Source organism: Torulaspora globosa, chromosome 7, assembly GCF_014133895.1.
Source record: "Torulaspora globosa chromosome 7, complete sequence".
NCBI lineage: Eukaryota > Fungi > Ascomycota > Saccharomycetes > Saccharomycetales > Saccharomycetaceae > Torulaspora > Torulaspora globosa.
The window spans coordinates 683,738-702,012 of NC_050733.1; the positions used below are offsets into that span (position 1 = coordinate 683,738).

General features: G+C 48.0%; 12 protein-coding genes and 2 non-coding genes across 14 annotated transcripts; 6 read left to right on the forward strand and 8 right to left on the reverse strand.

The window, feature by feature from the left end:
* Positions 1-190: 190 nt before the first annotated feature.
* On the forward strand, positions 191-263 carry HG536_0Gtrna14K. Its single transcript has one exon. It is a non-coding gene; the product is annotated as a tRNA-Lys (tRNA).
* A 346-nt stretch (positions 264-609) lies between these two features.
* On the forward strand, positions 610-2,496 carry HG536_0G03850 (nucleobase:cation symporter-2 family protein; the record flags this gene model as incomplete). The annotated part of the gene is made up of 1 exon (XM_037285301.1): positions 610-2,496. One exon carries the CDS (start codon positions 610-612, stop codon positions 2,494-2,496), a length of 1,887 nt encoding a protein of 628 aa, XP_037141197.1.
* A 144-nt stretch (positions 2,497-2,640) lies between these two features.
* Positions 2,641-2,932, reverse strand: MRA1 (Mra1p; the record flags this gene model as incomplete). Its single annotated transcript, XM_037285302.1, has 2 exons — positions 2,641-2,829; positions 2,900-2,932. 2 exons carry the CDS (start codon positions 2,930-2,932, stop codon positions 2,641-2,643), a joined length of 222 nt encoding a protein of 73 aa, XP_037141198.1.
* A 207-nt stretch (positions 2,933-3,139) lies between these two features.
* On the reverse strand, positions 3,140-4,078 carry MRX21 (Mrx21p; the record flags this gene model as incomplete). The annotated part of the gene is made up of 1 exon (XM_037285303.1): positions 3,140-4,078. One exon carries the CDS (start codon positions 4,076-4,078, stop codon positions 3,140-3,142), a length of 939 nt encoding a protein of 312 aa, XP_037141199.1.
* A 103-nt stretch (positions 4,079-4,181) lies between these two features.
* Positions 4,182-4,280, reverse strand: HG536_0Gtrna16L. The gene is given in 2 exon segments: positions 4,182-4,226; positions 4,242-4,280. It is a non-coding gene; the product is annotated as a tRNA-Leu (tRNA).
* A 116-nt stretch (positions 4,281-4,396) lies between these two features.
* HG536_0G03880 (C2H2-type zinc finger protein) lies at positions 4,397-4,939 on the reverse strand (the record flags this gene model as incomplete). Its single annotated transcript, XM_037285304.1, has 1 exon — positions 4,397-4,939. The coding sequence occupies one exon, from the start codon at positions 4,937-4,939 to the stop codon at positions 4,397-4,399; it is 543 nt and encodes a 180-aa protein (XP_037141200.1).
* A 444-nt stretch (positions 4,940-5,383) lies between these two features.
* Positions 5,384-6,121, reverse strand: TIF6 (translation initiation factor 6; the record flags this gene model as incomplete). The annotated part of the gene is made up of 1 exon (XM_037285305.1): positions 5,384-6,121. The coding sequence occupies one exon, from the start codon at positions 6,119-6,121 to the stop codon at positions 5,384-5,386; it is 738 nt and encodes a 245-aa protein (XP_037141201.1).
* A 115-nt stretch (positions 6,122-6,236) lies between these two features.
* On the reverse strand, positions 6,237-6,632 carry DSS4 (guanine nucleotide exchange factor DSS4; the record flags this gene model as incomplete). Its single annotated transcript, XM_037285306.1, has 1 exon — positions 6,237-6,632. The coding sequence occupies one exon, from the start codon at positions 6,630-6,632 to the stop codon at positions 6,237-6,239; it is 396 nt and encodes a 131-aa protein (XP_037141202.1).
* A 193-nt stretch (positions 6,633-6,825) lies between these two features.
* SPO74 (Spo74p) lies at positions 6,826-8,088 on the forward strand (the record flags this gene model as incomplete). The annotated part of the gene is made up of 1 exon (XM_037285307.1): positions 6,826-8,088. The coding sequence occupies one exon, from the start codon at positions 6,826-6,828 to the stop codon at positions 8,086-8,088; it is 1,263 nt and encodes a 420-aa protein (XP_037141203.1).
* A 553-nt stretch (positions 8,089-8,641) lies between these two features.
* RLF2 (Rlf2p) lies at positions 8,642-10,288 on the forward strand (the record flags this gene model as incomplete). The annotated part of the gene is made up of 1 exon (XM_037285308.1): positions 8,642-10,288. The coding sequence occupies one exon, from the start codon at positions 8,642-8,644 to the stop codon at positions 10,286-10,288; it is 1,647 nt and encodes a 548-aa protein (XP_037141204.1).
* A 253-nt stretch (positions 10,289-10,541) lies between these two features.
* Positions 10,542-13,313, forward strand: MCM4 (MCM DNA helicase complex subunit MCM4; the record flags this gene model as incomplete). Its single annotated transcript, XM_037285309.1, has 1 exon — positions 10,542-13,313. The coding sequence occupies one exon, from the start codon at positions 10,542-10,544 to the stop codon at positions 13,311-13,313; it is 2,772 nt and encodes a 923-aa protein (XP_037141205.1).
* A 344-nt stretch (positions 13,314-13,657) lies between these two features.
* On the forward strand, positions 13,658-14,056 carry ATP20 (F1F0 ATP synthase subunit g; the record flags this gene model as incomplete). Its single annotated transcript, XM_037285310.1, has 1 exon — positions 13,658-14,056. The coding sequence occupies one exon, from the start codon at positions 13,658-13,660 to the stop codon at positions 14,054-14,056; it is 399 nt and encodes a 132-aa protein (XP_037141206.1).
* A 220-nt stretch (positions 14,057-14,276) lies between these two features.
* ROK1 (RNA-dependent ATPase ROK1) lies at positions 14,277-15,959 on the reverse strand (the record flags this gene model as incomplete). The annotated part of the gene is made up of 1 exon (XM_037285311.1): positions 14,277-15,959. One exon carries the CDS (start codon positions 15,957-15,959, stop codon positions 14,277-14,279), a length of 1,683 nt encoding a protein of 560 aa, XP_037141207.1.
* A 421-nt stretch (positions 15,960-16,380) lies between these two features.
* NUP49 (FG-nucleoporin NUP49) lies at positions 16,381-17,763 on the reverse strand (the record flags this gene model as incomplete). Its single annotated transcript, XM_037285312.1, has 1 exon — positions 16,381-17,763. One exon carries the CDS (start codon positions 17,761-17,763, stop codon positions 16,381-16,383), a length of 1,383 nt encoding a protein of 460 aa, XP_037141208.1.
* Between the last annotated feature and the right edge of the window lie 512 nt (positions 17,764-18,275).

Consider the following 18,275-nt stretch of genomic DNA (forward strand, 5'->3'; position numbering starts at 1 on the left):
ATCTTAAAAGTTCATTTTAATCAAAAATACGTCTCACAGAAGCTCCAATCCCAGATAGAAATCAGGCTTAATTCTGCCCAATTTATTAATTGCCCAAATATATCGCAAAGTGCTATAAAAATTGTAACCACATGATTTAAAAGGCTGACTATAGTCTTCAATAGAGCCCTCATGCACATCAAGTTAAAGAGCCTTGTTGGCGCAATCGGTAGCGCGTGTGACTCTTAATCACAAGGTTAGGGGTTCGAGCCCCCTACAGGGCTTAAAATTTTTTTCACCCATAGTGACTGAGCAATCTGCTTAGATCAACGCCGATAGTGCTTATCGCAAACAATGTACCTTCTCCGGCCAACGCCGTCTCTTTTTAGCGATCTTCAGAAGCTATGGTATATTGCCGAATCTGACTCTTATCTATTATCTATAGTACAAGCGAAAAAACCGTAGTCGATACGGTAAAGTCGATGGACGAAGATCTGTTATGGTTATCTCAGGATCATCTTAGGATCTTGATATACTGCTGGCAACTCACTATTCTTGATAGCTATATATACTGTCATTTCTATCCTACTCTTCTTGCTCGACCAAGATACAAGTCTACTACAGGTAGAGATGGACCCAGCACTTGATGATGCGTTCAGACAGCATCAAGATGGTCAAATTGATGTTGGTTTTCTCCAGAGAATGAGAGTATTTCTGATATGGATGCTGCAGAAATTCACGACTAAGGAGGGCTTGCTTGGAGACTATAATTACAGATATCTTTTCACTCCATCGTATCCTTTTCAGAATTGGATTTCTAGGAGAAGGGGAGTATCTCCGTCAAAGGTGGATCAGCCATTCTTCCCCCTCAACGAGGACGTTCCCGTGGCTCTAGGTTTGCTGCTGGGCCTGCAGCATGCTTTGTCTATGTTAGCCGGTGTCATTACACCGCCTATGATCATTAGTGGTGCTGCCAATTTTTCTACCGAATTGACTCAGTATCTGGTTTCTGCGTCGCTGATAACATCTGGACTGCTTTCGATGGTCCAAATCTCCAGGATTCGTATTCCATGGACTTCCTACCACATCGGGTCTGGTCTGCTGTCCGTGGTTGGTACGTCGTTTGCGGTCATTGGGATCGTTACCAAGTCATTGCCCATAATGTACAAATCTGGTTACTGTCCGTCTGCGAGCGACGGAACTCCGCTGGCTTGTCCCGATGGTTACGGAGCTATTCTTGGCACAGCAGCGTGTTGCGCCCTGCTAGAGATTGCGCTGTCCTTCACGCCGCCGAAGATTCTGCAAAAGGTGTTTCCAAAGATCGTTACTGGGCCAGTAGTCTTGTGCATCGCTGTTCCACTGATCCAGAGCGGATTCAATGACTGGATTGGCGGCGGTGGTTGCGTAGACAAGATTTGCCCCTACGAAAACGGGCCCCAGGCGGCTCCATGGGGATCAGCCAAGTTCATAGGATTGGGTTTCTTAGTATTCTTCACCATCGTCATGTGTGAAAAGTATGGTCCACCGATTATGAAGTCTTGTGCCGTTATTGTCGGTCTGATTGTCGGGTGTATCGTAGCTGCGGCCGCAGGCTACTTCGACCGTTCGAGCATCGATGCTGCTCCCGCCGTGACTTTCATCTGGGTCCATACTTTTAGACTGAGAGTTTATGGACCGGCTGTACTACCGTCGTTGGTCATGTTCATCGTTCTGGCGCAGGAAGCTATCGGTGACATTACAGCTACCAGTGACGTCTCCCGCTTGGATGTCGAAGGGCCGGAGTACGAGTCCAGGATTCAGGGTGGTGTTCTCTCGGATGGGCTTGGTGGTGTCATCTCTGCGCTATTTACAGTCACTCCCATGTCGATCTTTGCCCAGAATAACGGGGTCATTTCTTTAACCAAATGTGCTAGTAGAGAGGTCGGCTACTGGTGCTGTTTCTTCATGATAATCATGGGGATCTTTGCCAAGTTCGGTGCTGCTTTGGTCGCCATACCAAAGCCGGTCCTGGGCGGCATGACGAGTTTCCTGTTCACGACAGTGGCTGTTGCTGGTTTGCGGATCATTTCCTCGATCCCATTCACTAGAAGAGACAGGTTTGTTCTGACCGGTTCTCTTCTCTTCGGCTTTGGCGCCATTCTCGTGCCCGACTGGTTTAGTCATGTTTTCACATACTCTGGGGACAATCACGCCTTACAAGGCTTCTACGATGCGATAGTTCTTGTCATGGAGTCAAGCTTCACCGTTTGCGGTCTTGTCGGTATCATTTTGAATCTGCTCATCCCGCAGGAACTCGACGAAGAGCTGATCGATGACATTGAGCTTCAGCAAGAAAACCTGAGTGTCCTGGATGGACGCGAACCCCTTCAGATGAACCTAGCAGCAACTCTCAAAGGAAAAGAAGCCCAACTCGGCGCTGTGAGCGGCCCAAACGAATCCATGAGCAGTAGCGAAGCTCATGAGATGAAGGACACTGCCCAATACAACGTAACCGCCGCCGGATCAACCAAATCGTGAAGCAAATGTAAGTATGACCTAGCCCATTATAGTATATATTCCAACCTTGCTTTTTGTTAATCTGTAAATTACGAGAGTTCAACCGCGATCGGCACTTCTTAAAGCCATAAATATACATAAGAATATGATAAGACTAACAACAGTTCATTCCTTGTTCTCAGATTCAGCCAATACCTTCTTCAAGTTTGACATTTCTGGGTTCTTGGTAACTCTTAGAGAATCATCGTGACGGAACTTTTTGTAAGTGAAATAAGTACCCGATGCCAGAGCTAGACCCATGGCAATGAACAGAGGTGTTAGTTCCACTGGAATACCAATGCCGGAACCTTTTTTCTGGAAGTATTGATTAAGAAGGGTTAGTAAGAAGTTCGATTTTCCCACTTTCTCAGCTTTTCTCACATACAGCTTGGTTTAATAGTAGTTGCGCTGGTCTCATTATGAAGAAATTGTCCTTACTGGGATGCCAGAAACGTTTCGACCTGGCTGTTCACAGCTATAATGATAGTCAAACCTGACTTTGAATTCCCATATATCTTTCAGAGTGTTGATGTCACTAAGCACGAAGATGGTGAATTTCCATGCTGTGATTGGTTGAGATGGCACTAGCTTACTTAACCTTACAAGAATATGCGTATTAAGAGGCCTACCAGGACCTCATGGCGTCTGACACCACTTCGTAAACCAGCCAGCTCACCGCCGTCGACGGGATCACCTTGAAAAGGTTGGCTGTGAGACCCTTGTAGTACCCGGCCACGCCCTCGGTCCTTCCGATCGTGGTAAGAGCGTCCGCGACGCTGGAATAATAGAATCCGAGCTCGTTGCCACCCATTGCCAGGACTTGGAATCTTCTTCGCAAGAGATCGAACGGGTATATGACGGTCTGTGCAACGCCGCCGCTGATTGCTCCTATTGCTAGTTTGTAGAGTGGCGACAGATCGGTGCCCGGCGCCAGTTCTTTCAGCTGCTCGTAGACAGCGAAGTTCAAGGCCACATAGGGGACCACGCCAAGACTGGTGGGCCACACTCCTCTGTAAAGAGCCTGGATCCGGCCCTCCTCCCTGTATATCTTGACAAGCAACTCCCAAATACCGGGCGGCTTGGCCGTCGAGACTCTCGATTTGTTCAGTTTGCGCAGGTTTGCTGTCTGGATCGACAGTCGGGTCCTGACCAGGTCCAGCGGGTACGTGGCGATCACGCTGGCGCCGCCGCACAGCGCCCCGCCGAGCAGCCGCTGCCAGTTATTCAATTGCTCGCCGCGTTGAACGGAGTCGACGTGAAAGAGGTGCTTCTTGCAGGCTTCGTAAACCACAAACTGCACAGCACTGTACGGGAAAATTCTGATACAGTTTAGCCCGTTACCGCGAAACAGACCCTTCCAGCCTTCCTCTCGATACACCTGCCCAATGGCTCCGAAAATCCCCTGGTTGTAGGCCTGTGTGGTGTTTTGCACCTGCAGCAGGATCTTCACTCTCTCGAAGGGCGAGACCACCGTTCTTGACACAGCGCCCGCGATGCCGCCGGCCAGAAACGCCACATTGGAGTCCTGCTTCAGCAGCTCCTTGACCAGCGTCAACTCAGACATCAGCCGACTCCAATTGAGGGCAACAGCGTTCACTTTTCATTCCGCTTACTGTCGAGACTTATCAGTTAGCTTAAAAAATACGTCATAACGCCCGAAAAAAAAATGAGAGCTAAGGGATTCGAACCCTTGCATCCGAAGATATCAGAGATTTTAAGTCGAAACAACCTAAATCTGACGCCTTAAACCACTCGGCCAAACTCCCTATGAGATCTTGAAATCTGAACGGAAAAACTTCCGTACAGATCGAACGTACCAGTACAGCATTTAAAGCGTGCAAAAATCCTTCCTACTTAGATATGTTTAAAAAAGCTCCTAATGCTACAAAGAGACTCTCTTAGCCTGTTTCTTGGCAAGTTTCCTCTCATGACTCTTCAAATGTCTCAACATGTTCGACTTAACGTTGAACGACTTGTTGCAGTTCGCCCAGGTGCACTTGAACGGAGTGTCGCCCGTGTGGATAAGGAAGTGCGTCTTGAGCGTGGACGGACGCGAGCAGATCTTGCCGCACACGGGACACTGCTTACGCAGTCTCACGGCAGGATCCAGCGAGTTCGCAGCGGGCGCTGGTGCTGCACCGGCGCCAGCGCCAGCACACGCATGCTCGCCAGCCACCATCATCCGTGGCGGCCGCTGCGGAACCCCGCTTGCCGGCACGTAGCTGGCGGGCGGACCCACCAGCGACGAGATCGGAGGCAGCCTTACGGGCACGGGTGGACCCGTGCCCCAGGACGGCCGACTGGGGTACATCACCATCAACGGCGCGGGGACCGGAATGGGGTCGTTCACCACGGGCCCTGTCGTTGGCTGCCCGTAGTAGTAGTTCTCACCAGAGGATACGCTTGGATTTGATCTGGTCAGCATGCTGAAGAACGCTTTTCACGTCACTGCAAGAGCGTTAGATTCAACCAGATACGTATCTGGTTTACATATCTATATGTATGTATATATATATATATATTATGTATGGCATGTCCATGAACGTTAGAGATCACCGCTGTGCAGCATTCTGTTGGGCCCGGATGGGGAGTGATTGCCTGTTTCGCACACATGCGGGCTGCACGGTCCAATCAAGCCGTCGAGCAACGTCAGTCGGCGTATCGTTCGGGGCGACGGCGGGCGAGACAAGCAACGAGTGGCGGTTTCAGATAGGCCCGCGCGCATTCTCTGCGGCCGGCCAGAACGAGCCGCGACACAACAATTTGCGGTCGGCAGTGGGGCGCAGAATGATCGACGGCACGGAGTTAAGAAACTAGTAGATAGATAGATGCTATGTAGGACCAGGGGGGCGGCGGTGCAGCGCAGTTCTCACGAGTAAGTTTCGATAAGCGTGTCGCGCAGGTTACCCGCAATCGCCTCGGGACGCGCGTCATTCAGACGGAAGATGCTCTCGATGACGCTGAGTTCTGGGGCGGTGGTGTCGAGTCCCGTGACGGCGAGGTAGTCGTTGACGACGATGCCGGCGCCGACGACAGCGCTACCGCGGTTCACGGTACCCGCGACCAGGGGCACCTGGAGCAGCGAGGAGAGTTCTTCCTGGTCCTGGATTGAGGTTTGTGGGTGGACAAGACCGCCCTGGTTGCTTAGTGCACAGTACGAGCCGACGAGGATGTTCCCGGAGATGGTCTGGCGGAACACTTCGACGCCGAGCACGTCTGCGATGAGTTCTTCCGTTTCGCGGTCGATGTCCGGGTGTACTAGCGCCACGTAGTCGTTGCAGCAGATGACGTTACCCAGAGCGCTTAGTCTTTCCTCGACTCGCTGGATCTTGACGGTATCTGGGAGCGAGTTTCTTAGATGCTGGAGTTCTTGGTCGGTGGTCTGGGTGGGGACCAGCAGGCCTCGGCGGTTGCCCGCCGTCATGCGGCCGATGATCCGGGTACCGGCGATCGTGGTGTGTGCTATGGGGATGGCATCTCCTAGTTCTGCCTCGAAGGCGGAGTAGAAGTTCTCGGAACCCCCGACTGCGACGAGACAGTAGGTATTGGTGAGCTTTGAGAAGACTCCGATCTCGTTTGAGTTTTCAAACTGGGTTCTAGTAGCCATCTTGGATGCCTGGTTGTGCTGGTGGCGAGTGCGAAGGCTTTTCACCAGCTGCGATGGCTCTTTGTATATGGCCAGCTAGAAAATTTGCAGCGGGAAGTGCCGGGTAACGGCCGTCTTAAACTGTCAAAGATGACAGACTTAGCAGGTACAAGGTGGTCGATTCATGGTCGTTTTTCACCTGGCATACCATGCCGATGGGGCCCTTGTCGCATTCGGCACAGATCAGGTATTTCAGACACTTTTCGATGGTCCAAGGCTTGTTTTCCCACACGAAACTGATCGCGCGGTCGGAATCGACCAGCAGTCCCGGCGGGATCTGCTTGGAGACTCCCACGTTGTCGAAATCCCAGACGTCTTTGACCAGCAGAAATTCGTTTTGTTCGCTGGTCGCGGTGGCGCCTCGCATCAATTGGAACGTCTCCGCGGCTTGTCCCGGTAGTTGCACTTTGATCGCACTGTCGACCGTGATAACGGCACATTTGCAGTCTTCGAAGGAACATCTGACGCTCATCTTTGCTCTCTAAGTGTGTCTCTTGGCGTTGTTGTTGGTGAAAAAATGACGATTCGTCTTGTTGATGGTCGCGCCATCGGCGCCAGTCGTCTTGGCAAGTGACACAAAAAGATATATCTACAGATATAAAGGAAAGGCGGCTGGAAAGAGGCCGCTATTCTCAGTCGGAGAGCTGGCTGGCCTACGGTAAGCTATGACTGATGATATTGAAGATGCAGTGAAACGATTTGAAGCGGTTCACTTGAAAAGAGGGCCCGATGAGCAGCGATACGGAGAACTCGCTCAGATAAAGAACGAAAACTATCATCTGAAATTGGCACTTGATGAGAAAAATATGGAACTGGAGAAACTGAAGAAAACGGTGCAACGGGGTGTATTTCTCGAAGATGTTCACAAATTTTCTTCGCAAGTCGAGAGTAACGCACCGATGTTTGTTGCGGGACCGCCGAGCGACTCCGGCAGCTGCGGGACCGACCTGGAGATCGTAACTCATTTTTCAGGGTCCCCCTACAAGGGCAAGAGAACCAATTCCAAGGCTACTGAAAATTCGGTGGCTACGACGTCAACGTCCAATATCAAGGCAGAGCATGTTTTCTTCAAGCAGAACGTTGTGCCATTCATCGAGCAAATGATCGCAAGCCTGAAATTGAGCAGCGTCTTCAAGCAGGAAGGCCGGAAGTTGCAGGAGAAATACGACAAATTCGAAGGTGAACTTTGGGATTCTAAATTTGATACATGTTTGTTGACTGACATTTTCGATGATATCCTCTATTTTTATAGACAGATGACGTCGGTCCTGAATCGGGAATTGAAGTTCAAGGAGCTTTCGCAAAGGCTCGAATACCTCTTCTCGATTTTTTTGGACCCTAGAGAATACGATCTTGATCCGCAAGAACATATCGAGTATCTGAGGGAAGAGATAAGTGATACTCTGATCCGGATATTCCATTATCAGGATATGCCGCCTGAAAAGGAGCGTATCGATTACGACAACACGAACGAAGCCATGCATCACGACTACACACCGGGTAGAATTAGTGGACCACTGCTCAGCAGAAACAAGAAGCAAGCAGCCAAGCGATTGAAATGCATCGAGCAGGGTTTCGAAATTTGTGCCAATGCCATGAACCAAGCTTTCGGAGACAAGCAACAGCTCAGAGTGCAGGAGGATTCGATCCCCAGCGTCCTGAGCAGCACAGGGATGGTTAGCGAGATCTCAGAGAATGCAATGAGGGAAAAGGATAGATTGAAGGAGAGCAAAAGTTCCCTAGAGTTTATACCAATCGGATACGACGAAAATACACTAAATTCAAAGACCCCTCAGCGTAAAGCTTATCAAACCCAACAGCTGAATGAGATAACACCTAAAGCAAACGACGAAAATGATCCTCTTCAAATGTTTTTCCAAGAACAAGCTAGCTTTTATGATAACAACATAGATAGGCGTTGCAAATAATCATAATATATGTTCCCGATCGAAGCCTCGATTAAGGACGCGATTCTCAATATCCGGCAGCCCGCATTGACGCATGGAACCATAGGAATGTGATTGAATTGCGTAAATAGACGTTGCAGCATCATTTCCCCACGATCTCCCCCATCAACAAAAATACGGCAGCAGCGCAAGCTACCATTATGAGCTACCCTGTATGGTTGCTTTGGTGAACGGGCCACTCATATTTGCATGGAACGGAGATATACCTGTACCTACGCTGAGGGATTTCTCGGGAGCTGTAACAGTTACAGCCCAATTACACGCCAGCTTTGGCATAAGCGTCTCTCGCTGCGAGCAAACAACGTCCCAGGTAACAATCAACCTTCAAAGGACACTTCTTGACATCCTCAGGTTCCATACCAGACCCATCTCTTACGTCCATTGACATTGACGCGTCAGCTTGAAAAGTTTCGCGTTGCAGTAATTAACGAATTTCACATCGATCTCGACCATCAGCATCAGCACATTGGCCAATATCTGGCAGACATAACCGACGAAAGAAGAGTTCAGCTCAATGGCAGCCCCTGGGATGGACGGTGAAAAACGGAGCATCTTAACTTTGTTCAGTCGGAACATCGGTGACTCTAAAGAGTCGAAGGATAAGCATCCAAATGAGCCTCTGGGGATTGTGATTGATTTAGAAGAACCGAAGGAGAGCACAATCGCAAGTGAGGCTGCGTCTACTGTGGAACCGGCCAATGCTAAGAAAGCTGTAATAGAGAGCATCGAGGATGCAGCAGAAGATGAAAAGACTAAGAGGAAAGAGCTGGCAGCCCTCAGAAGGGAGGACCTCAGACAAGAGAAGGAGTTGAAGAAGAAGCAGAGAGAGGAAGAAAAACGGAGGAGAGAGGCTGTAAAAGAGGAACAAAAACGCCAGAAAGAACAGCAGCGAGAGGAAGAAAGGTTGAAGCGGGAGGAACGTAAGAAACAAAAGGAGCGTCAGAGACTAGAAATTAGGAAGCAAAAAGAGCTCGAAAAAACTCAGAAGGAACTGGAAAAACAGAGGAAGGAGGAGGCGAAAGAAAGAGCACAGTCTCGGATTGGCAATTTCTTCAAAAAAGTTAGTGATTCGAGTAAGCAATCGGAGGAAAAATCCGACTATCGAAAGTATTTTTTACCATTTTATGCGAAAGATGGCGTAGTACTGCCAGTGGATCATTTCCTCAGTCCGCTCGAGGAGCGGAAGAAGGAGGTTGACCGGCAGCTGAGCCTACGAAGTTCTGCTGATGATACAGTACTGAACTGGCTAGTCTCTAAATCAGCGAAGCGGAATGGAAGGGTGAAATTCACCGCCGTGTCTTTGTTACAACAGATGACATCGAAGGGGAAAACAGATGAAGAGTTGCAGTCACTACTAAAGATGGTCCCGCAGAAGTACATCAAGTTTTATGAAAATGTGCGGCCTCCATACATCGGAACATACTCCAAGGACGTAACGCTCCCGGCAGACAATCCTTTTTGCACAGACGGAACCGGATATGACTACGGATACGACTCAGATCTCGAATGGATTAACGAAGAAGAGGAAGACGGAGAGCAAGGCGGAGTGGATAACCTAGAAAGTGGCGAGGAAGACGAAGATGAAGAAGATGAAGAGGCGAGTGAGGGGGAATTCGAGGGCTTTCTCGATGCAGAGGACGGTTCAAACAAGTCTCGTCCTGCAGGGAAGCGAAAGTTTATCGGCCCTTTAATACCGACTGTCCATCTAAGAAGTAACATAGAGAATCTCGACGAAGACGACAGGAAATACTTCGAGTTGGCAAAAGTGGAGTTCCTCGCAGAGCAACAGCCATTTCCTATAGACCCTTACTTTTTGGTAAACAAAGCCCAATCGTTGAATTCTTCGAAGAGACTTGCAGATGCAGATCGAGATTCCGGATCGTCTTCAAACAGTCCGTCGGTCTCTCCGGAGAAAAAAAGACCCAAGACACTTATAACAGAGACCGCTCATCTCTTAAAACTATTCGACGAGATTCACGACAGCACCTTTTCCCTGGGCACTGTCACAGAGATAGCACAAAAGAATCTACCACAATATAGTAAACAAACCATTAAAAACACAGTCAAGGAATACGCCGTGAGGGGTGCTGGGAAAGGAGATTTCGGAAGGAAGTGGGTGATACGGGACATGAAGCATTGGGAAGATCTTCGATCTCTTTAACGGGGAGACAAACTGGGCAATTGCAGAAGAACTTTTTAAGAGAGATCTGGAGCATCGTGGCACGCTCGACAGTCGTAACACGGTCCTTCCTTTCAGGCAATCTTGTTAAATAGTGATATAAAGGCAGATTTTATCATAGCGACACAGTTTTCTGGCGCAGCGTTAGGAAGCGGATCTGTTACCAGAAAACTCATCGACTAGAACTTAGAAGAGCAAGTCAGACAGAGATATCTGATTAGTTGACGCTTCCGGCATGTCAAATCAATCGAGCTCTCCTGTAAGAGGAAACTTTGACTCAAGCTCATCTCCAGCTAGGGCTCCTAATGCAAATGTTCGCCAACCATCATCTCCCGCATTGTTTTATAACACTTCTTCCTCACAGCCGGACACTTACGAACGAGATAGTGCAAGGCAGCCTCGAAGAAATGTGCCTGCTGCCCAGGGGTCGTCACCGTTCTTCTATCCGTCATCCTATGATGATCGGTATTCCAGTCTGGGATCGCACAGAAGAGAACAAATAGCTGAACAAAGGACCACACCAGGAAGAAACCTGACTTCTGATTTAGGTAACGACCCAGCAGGGTCGCTCTCATCTACGTTTGGTGGTCGCCCAAGCAACCGCGTACACATGCGAAGAAATGATATTCATGCATCTGATCTGTCCTCACCGAGAAGAATCGTGGACTTGGACGTCCGTTCCGGGCTTCCAGCGTCTTCATCTTCAGCACTGCCTTCTGAAGCCACCGAGCCACTGAGAATTATTTGGGGTACCAACGTCAGTATTCAGGAATGTGCTAATGACTTCAGGAGCTTTTTGATGTCATTCAAATACAAGTATCGTAAAACATTGGATGACAGAGAGATTTTAATCAACTCTACTACGGATGAGGAATTGTATTACGTCAAGCAGTTGAACGAAATGCGAGAACTGGGCCTCTCTAATCTGAACTTAGATGCTAGGAACCTCTTGGCATACAAGCAGACTGAAGAACTATATTATCAGCTGCTAAATTACCCTCAGGAGGTTATATCGATCATGGATCAGACCATCAAAGATTGCATGGTGTCGCTAGTGGTTGACAATAACTTGGAGTACGATTTGGATGACATCGAGACAAGATTCTACAAGGTAAGGCCGTATAATGTTGAAACTGAAAGAGGAATGCGTGAACTGAATCCAAATGATCTTGATAAGCTTATCAGTCTCAAAGGTTTGGTTCTTAGAAGTACTCCCGTTATACCCGATATGAAAGTTGCGTTTTTCAAGTGCAACGTCTGTGATCACACCATGGCTGTAGAGATCGACCGAGGTGTGATTCAAGAGCCTGCAAGATGCGAGCGCGTTGATTGTAATGAACCAAACTCGATGTCTTTGGTGCACAATCGATGCTCCTACGCGGACAAGCAGGTTATCAAACTGCAGGAAACGCCGGATCTTGTTCCTGACGGTCAAACGCCGCATTCGGTATCGCTCTGCGTTTATGATGAGCTGGTAGATTCCTGTCGTGCTGGTGATCGAATTGAAGTGACAGGTACTTTTAGATCTGTTCCTATTAGGGCTAATCCCAGACAGCGTATCCTTAAATCTCTTTACAAAACTTACATTGATGTGGTGCACGTCAAGAAAGTCTCAGAAAAGAGGTTAGATATTGACACTTCAACAGTGGAGCAAGAACTATTGCAGAATAAGTTGAACCATAGCGATACAGAGGAGCTGAGAAGAATAACAGCTGAAGATATCGCTAAAATCAAAGAAGTGGCGAAAAGGGAGGATCTTTATGAGCTTTTGGCTAGATCGATTGCCCCCAGCATCTACGAATTGGATGATGTTAAAAAGGGTATACTGCTTCAACTCTTCGGCGGCGCAAATAAGAAATTCACAAAAGGTGGCAGATATAGAGGAGATATTAACATTCTGCTCTGCGGCGACCCTGGGACCGCTAAATCCCAAATCTTGCAATACGTTCATAAAATCGCTCCTCGAGGTGTCTACACTTCTGGTAAGGGTTCCTCGGCTGTCGGGTTAACCGCATACGTTACGAGAGACGTTGATACTAAACAATTAGTGCTAGAGAGTGGTGCATTGGTGCTTTCCGACGGTGGTGTTTGTTGTATTGATGAGTTTGACAAAATGAGTGACTCGACTAGGTCAGTGCTGCACGAAGTTATGGAGCAACAGACAATATCCATAGCGAAGGCAGGTATTATCACCACTTTGAACGCTAGAGCCTCGATTTTGGCCAGTGCTAACCCCATTGGATCTCGATACAATCCCAATTTACCGGTAACGGCGAATATCGATTTGCCACCACCTCTGCTTTCCAGGTTCGACCTCGTTTACTTGGTCCTCGATAAAGTGGATGAGGGAACCGACAGAGAGCTCGCCGAGCACTTAACCAGCCTTTACATCGAAGACAAGCCGCAGCACGTTGCGACCGATGACGTGCTGGCGGTTGAGTTTCTGACTGCCTACATCAACTATGCAAAGGAAAATATCCACCCTGGCATCACGGAACAGGCCAAGACTGAGCTTGTCAGGGCGTACGTGGGAATGCGCAAGATAGGTGATGATTCAAGATCTGACGAGAAACGCATTACCGCCACCACCAGGCAACTTGAGAGCATGATCAGATTGTCCGAAGCACACGCCAAGATGAGGCTGTCCGAGCAAGTAGAAATCCAAGACGTCCAGGAGGCTGTGAGACTAATCAGATCCGCCATAAAGGACTATGCAACCGATCCTAAGACAGGCAAGATTGACATGAACCTAGTTCAAACAGGTAAATCAGTCATCCAACGCAAACTGGAAGAAGACCTCGCAAGGGAAATTCTCAGAATCCTTACCGATCACACTTCGGACTCGATGAGTTTCAACGAGTTGAACAAGCAGATCAACGAGCATTCGCAGGATAGAGTGGAGTCATCCGATATATCAGAGGCCCTCTCTCGACTACAGCAGGAAGACAAGCTCATAGTCTTGGGTGAAGGTGTCAGACGATCAATCAGACTGAATGTACGCGTATGACACGCCGTGACGATCGAGAGATAGGCTTATAGCCGGCAAGATATAAAGTGAAGGCCAGATTTTCACTGGCCTTGCGCGTTGCACGGCCTGGACACTGTAGTCGCACGTTCGCACGCGCAACTTACCAAGACATATAACCGACTACTGGCTTTCATGTGGCAGCGATCTAGTGCTTCCAGGACAATCTGGAGACCATCTTCTCGCTTTATATGCTGAATTATGATAAATAGCAGCATTTGATTGGTTCTGTAGATGTAACTATACACGAAGCACTTGTTAGCTTCTCGAGCAACCGAAAAGAGTCTTGATGAAGATACATCTTAGTTTAATGCTGTCTAGATGTAATGCCAGTATTCTTTGGATCGATCAATTCTGGGATAATGTTGGGCAGAATCCAGTCGTATGCCACCTGTTTCGTCTCTAAAACTAGCCGTTTGGCCACTAAGACCGTTTACTATGGTAAGGTCGGCGCCGAATTATCCAAACAAGTCTACTTGAAAGAGGGTTTGCAACCACCATCTGTAGCCGACTTTCAAAAAGTGTACTCGCAATTGTACAAGAATCTGCTACACTACTCAGTAAAGCCAAAGGAAGTTTTGGGGTTACTAAAATCTCTCGGTAAGAATGACGTTGTGAAGTACGGTTCCTATGCCATTCAAATCGTTGGATTCTATTCCGTTGGTGAAATAATCGGCAGAAGACATCTAGTTGGGTACAAGAACTACCAGCCAAGCCACCATTAGATGACTGGGACTGCTTTTTCTCCTGTTGCCGTGACATCACTAAAAATGTTTTGGCGAGCAGTCATACTTAGTCACCTAGTCACATCGAGACTGTCTCATTGACGCGCTTGTGAGTGATCTCCTACATTAAACCAAAACTTTGCGATTTAACAACCTCTCTAATATTCATTTTATGTTATATATGCAGTATATATGATGAACTCGATGCCACTTGTCGATATTAGGAAGTAGAACGCTTGGAATCAACCGCTTTGTGCTGATGTTTCCTTTTTTTCGATGCTTCGATCATATCGTGCTTGCGCTTTCTTTTCAGTCTATCTACCTTTGGAACTGTACTGATTTGCTTTCTGTTTACCCTTGCTTTACCTTTCTTGATGCTCTCTTTCTCTCTTTTGCTCAGCTTCGAAATCCCGTCCATCCATTCAGCAACTTGACATCCACTTTGCTTCATTACATTTATAACAGGTTTAATAGCCAGTGAATCTTGCTTGGTGTAGAATGTGACGGCGTTACCTGAACGACCACCCCTACCCGTTCTACCGATCCGATGAACGTAGGCTTGGGCGGTCCTGGGCACATCATAATTAATAATGAGATTCACACCTTTAAAATCGACACCGCGAGCGAGCACGTCAGTACAGATCAGGCACCAGAGGTCGCCCTTCTTGAATGATTCGATGATCTTTTCCCTCTGCATCTGAGTTCTTTCTGCGTGTATAACGTCCACATTTAGACCGTCGTATATTAATTCATGATATAAAGCCTTCGCTCTCTCAATGGATTCGAGAAAGATAATAACAGGAGGCCTAAACTCACCTTCCTGAACCAACTGTCTAATGGCAATCAGTTTACCCTCTTCGTTACCACAGTACACTATTTTTTGCGTAATATTAGCGTTGGCCGCTTCTTTATGTCCAATGATGACTCTGACGGGATCCATCATGATACTTTGGGCGATCTCTTCCACACTGGACGGCATAGTGGCGGAAAACAGTGATTTCTGTAATTTAGGATTGCTACAAGAGCTCAGGATATCATCTGTCTGCTCGATGAAAGTCTTATCAAAAAGTTTATCCGCCTCATCAAAGATGATATGTTTGACGGTAGAAAGATCTAAAGCTTCGTTCTTCATCAGATCAATCAACCGCAGTGGTGTGGTGACAATAATGTCGTATTTCTTATCACTGACCACCCTGTTTCTTAGTTTGGCATTTAACGACTTGGACAGTAGTGCAACTTGTAAGGGTCTTTTCTTGTCCAGAAATATTTTACGAGACAATTTACCGCATTCAATGAATATTTGATTTGCCAACTCCTTTGTTGGTGAGACGATCAATGCCCTCAGTCCTGTACCGCCGGTCGCCTCTGAGATGACTAGCTGTAGTAAAGGTATCAAAAACGAGAGCGTCTTACCGGAACCAGTTGGCGCACAAGCTACAATGTCTCGACCGTTCAGCGATAGTGGTATAGCCTCGGACTGAATGGGAGTTGGTTCAGTGAAGTGGTTCTCAATCAGATTATTCAGTAAACGCTTATCAAATGAAAACCGCGTCACTAGATCTTCGAACGATCCAATGGGCAACGGTATGTCTTCACCTGTCACTTTGGCCTTGTAAGATTTACGTAACGACGTTGCCTCATCAATGTTTCTCACCTTCAGCTGTCCAATGTCATTCTCTACAAGTTCTTCTCTTTCATCTTCGATGGCTTCTTTCTCCTTATCTCTGGAGTCCTCTACCTTCTTCATAATTCTTTTGTTGTGGAAAAAATCGAGTTCTCTGGTTATTTGCTTATCATTGTCCTTGACAGTGGTCTCTACCACACTGAAATCCACATCCTTGCCAATCCTCTTCGTATCTTTCCTAACATTGGCACCTCTTGCCAAAACCCTGAAGATATCCATACTATGCAAATCAGAAACTGTTATTGCAGGGCCAGAGAGAGCATAAAACAAGCAGGAACACTCAATTTCTTAGAGTTGATGCTAAGTAATAAATGGTCAAAGTAAGCTCATCGCGATGGTAAATTTTCATTAGTCTTGCAAGTCCGAAGCGACCGGTGTGATGTCGGACAATCGAGCAGCAGGTCACATGTAGACTATATTCTTAAAGGTTATATGTGCTCTATCATATCATTGACAATGCTTGGGATAGCAAGTCTCTGGTATTCAGGTTGATGATTCCACAGCTGTGAAGCTTTTCCTTGTTTCTTATATAGCCGACGCATTGACCAACCGCCCGCCTCCGACGAGGATAGCAGCATTTCTCGAGATGTCCCACCGCGAGCATGTTTTGCGAACCCTCTTGTAGACCTTTCCTCTCTGATTAGCTTTGCACCTCGGATCTATTAACGCAGATCTCTTTTACCTTTTGATGTATCTGGGCCACTCTCTCGGCTGTATCCATGAATAGACTGAACTCCTCAATTACTGTAGAGATTAATGCATTGATCCCCGTCTTCATGGCATACACATCAACGTGCCCAGAAGACTCGTTGTTTTTGCTGAAGCCCTTGGCATCGGGAGGCGCACCGAAAACGTCATTGTCGATCCCGTTCACTGCGCTTTCGATGTCTGAGAGAACGCGGAAATAGTCATCTAGCTTCTCCTGGTAGACTTGGATTCTGTGATGGAAGAACTTCTCGAGCTCCATGGAGGATATCTTGCTGCCCGGTGTCAGCAGCTGCTGTAGGATCATGGCAAAAGTTTGCGTATCCGCTATACTTTGATCCGTTATGTCTTTGATGGAGGTGAGTTTCTTCAAATCTTGCGTGAGAGATTCACTGGCCGAGGATACAGTTTTGAGCAGATAAGCGATATCGCGTGGAATGGAATTGATCAATTCGGTATGCTCCGGGGTGTCCGCTTTGAGATGCTGGGAGATTTGAACCTGTCTTTGAATATATTGATCCAACTGCTCTATCTCTTGGCGCAACTGCGGTGGCAATTCGCTTATCTTTGTCATGGGTGTTATTGGTAGCTGGCTGATCGCTTGTAGAGTGGATGGCTGTTGATATTGCTGCGGTTGTTGGGCACCAAAGAGCGATCCACTGGCATTTGAGGTACCGCTAGTTCCGAACAGCGAAGTGCCGGCCGCTTTTGATCCGAAGAGACCCCCGCCTGTGCCGCTGCTGCTGCCAAAAAGGGAACTACCGCCAGCAGGCTTAGAGCCAAACAGACCTCCGCCCGTGCTTCCCGCCGTGGTACCTGTCTTTCCGAAGAGGCTTCCGCCTGCTCCCGTGGTGCCTGTGGTGCCTGAGTTGCTGGACCCAAACAGACTCCCAGTCCCGGTGTTTGTGCCACTATTTCCAAACAGCCCGGCGGTGCCAGCGGGCTGCTGTGATTGCGACTGCTGCCCAAACGAGATCCCCGTCCCGGTTGCGCTGCCTACCGGCTTGCTACCAAACAAACCACCAACGGTGGTGCCGCCAGGCTGTTGTGGTTGCTGCTGCTGTCCAAACGAAAACCCCGTCCCGCTCGCCGTGCCGCCAGCCGGCTTGTTGCCAAACAAACCGCCTTTCGAATCGCCACTCTGCGCGGCCTGGCCGCCAAACGAAAATCCACTACCTCCTCCAGTAGCATTACCACCAGCACCACTCGTTTGTCCGAAGCTGAATCCACCCCCAGCATTATTCGGCTTCTGCCCGAACAATCCACCTGAGGTCGTGGAACTGGCGCCTGCAGATGAAGCCTTATTGAAACTGAACATCCTCCAGAGATCCCAACGTTCCCAAAAGCCTCGACCAGCCTTAAATCTCTCCTATAAAGGCCATTTAAGCTGCCATTTAGTGTTGATCGAATAGCTGAAAACCTTGATGATCAATCGTGTAAGGTGATCTGAGCTCTAAACCGTCCGACATTTGAAGCATCTTGTGGAAACACCGTAGAACTCGGTACTTTCATTTATCGAATGCTGGTTAGCCACCATGGAAGAGGCAGTAATTAGCCTTCCTGATTGCTGCCTTCGAAGTCAGTTTGTACTGGATTCAATTGCTGTTGTTTAAGTTTTGTTCGTTGTTACCCGGTCGACCGAGACAAACAAAGCTTGGTGGCGCGTCTATTGGCATTGATTAACGAAAACAACCAGTTTAGTGGGACAAAATCTTCAAGTTTGACGAGCTATAAGGACTCTACGTCGACTTTTCACTAGCTTACTTTACGATATTCGCCAGGGGTTGCATTCTTTGAGCAAAAAGCGGCTTTTTGCGGTTGTTTTTCGTT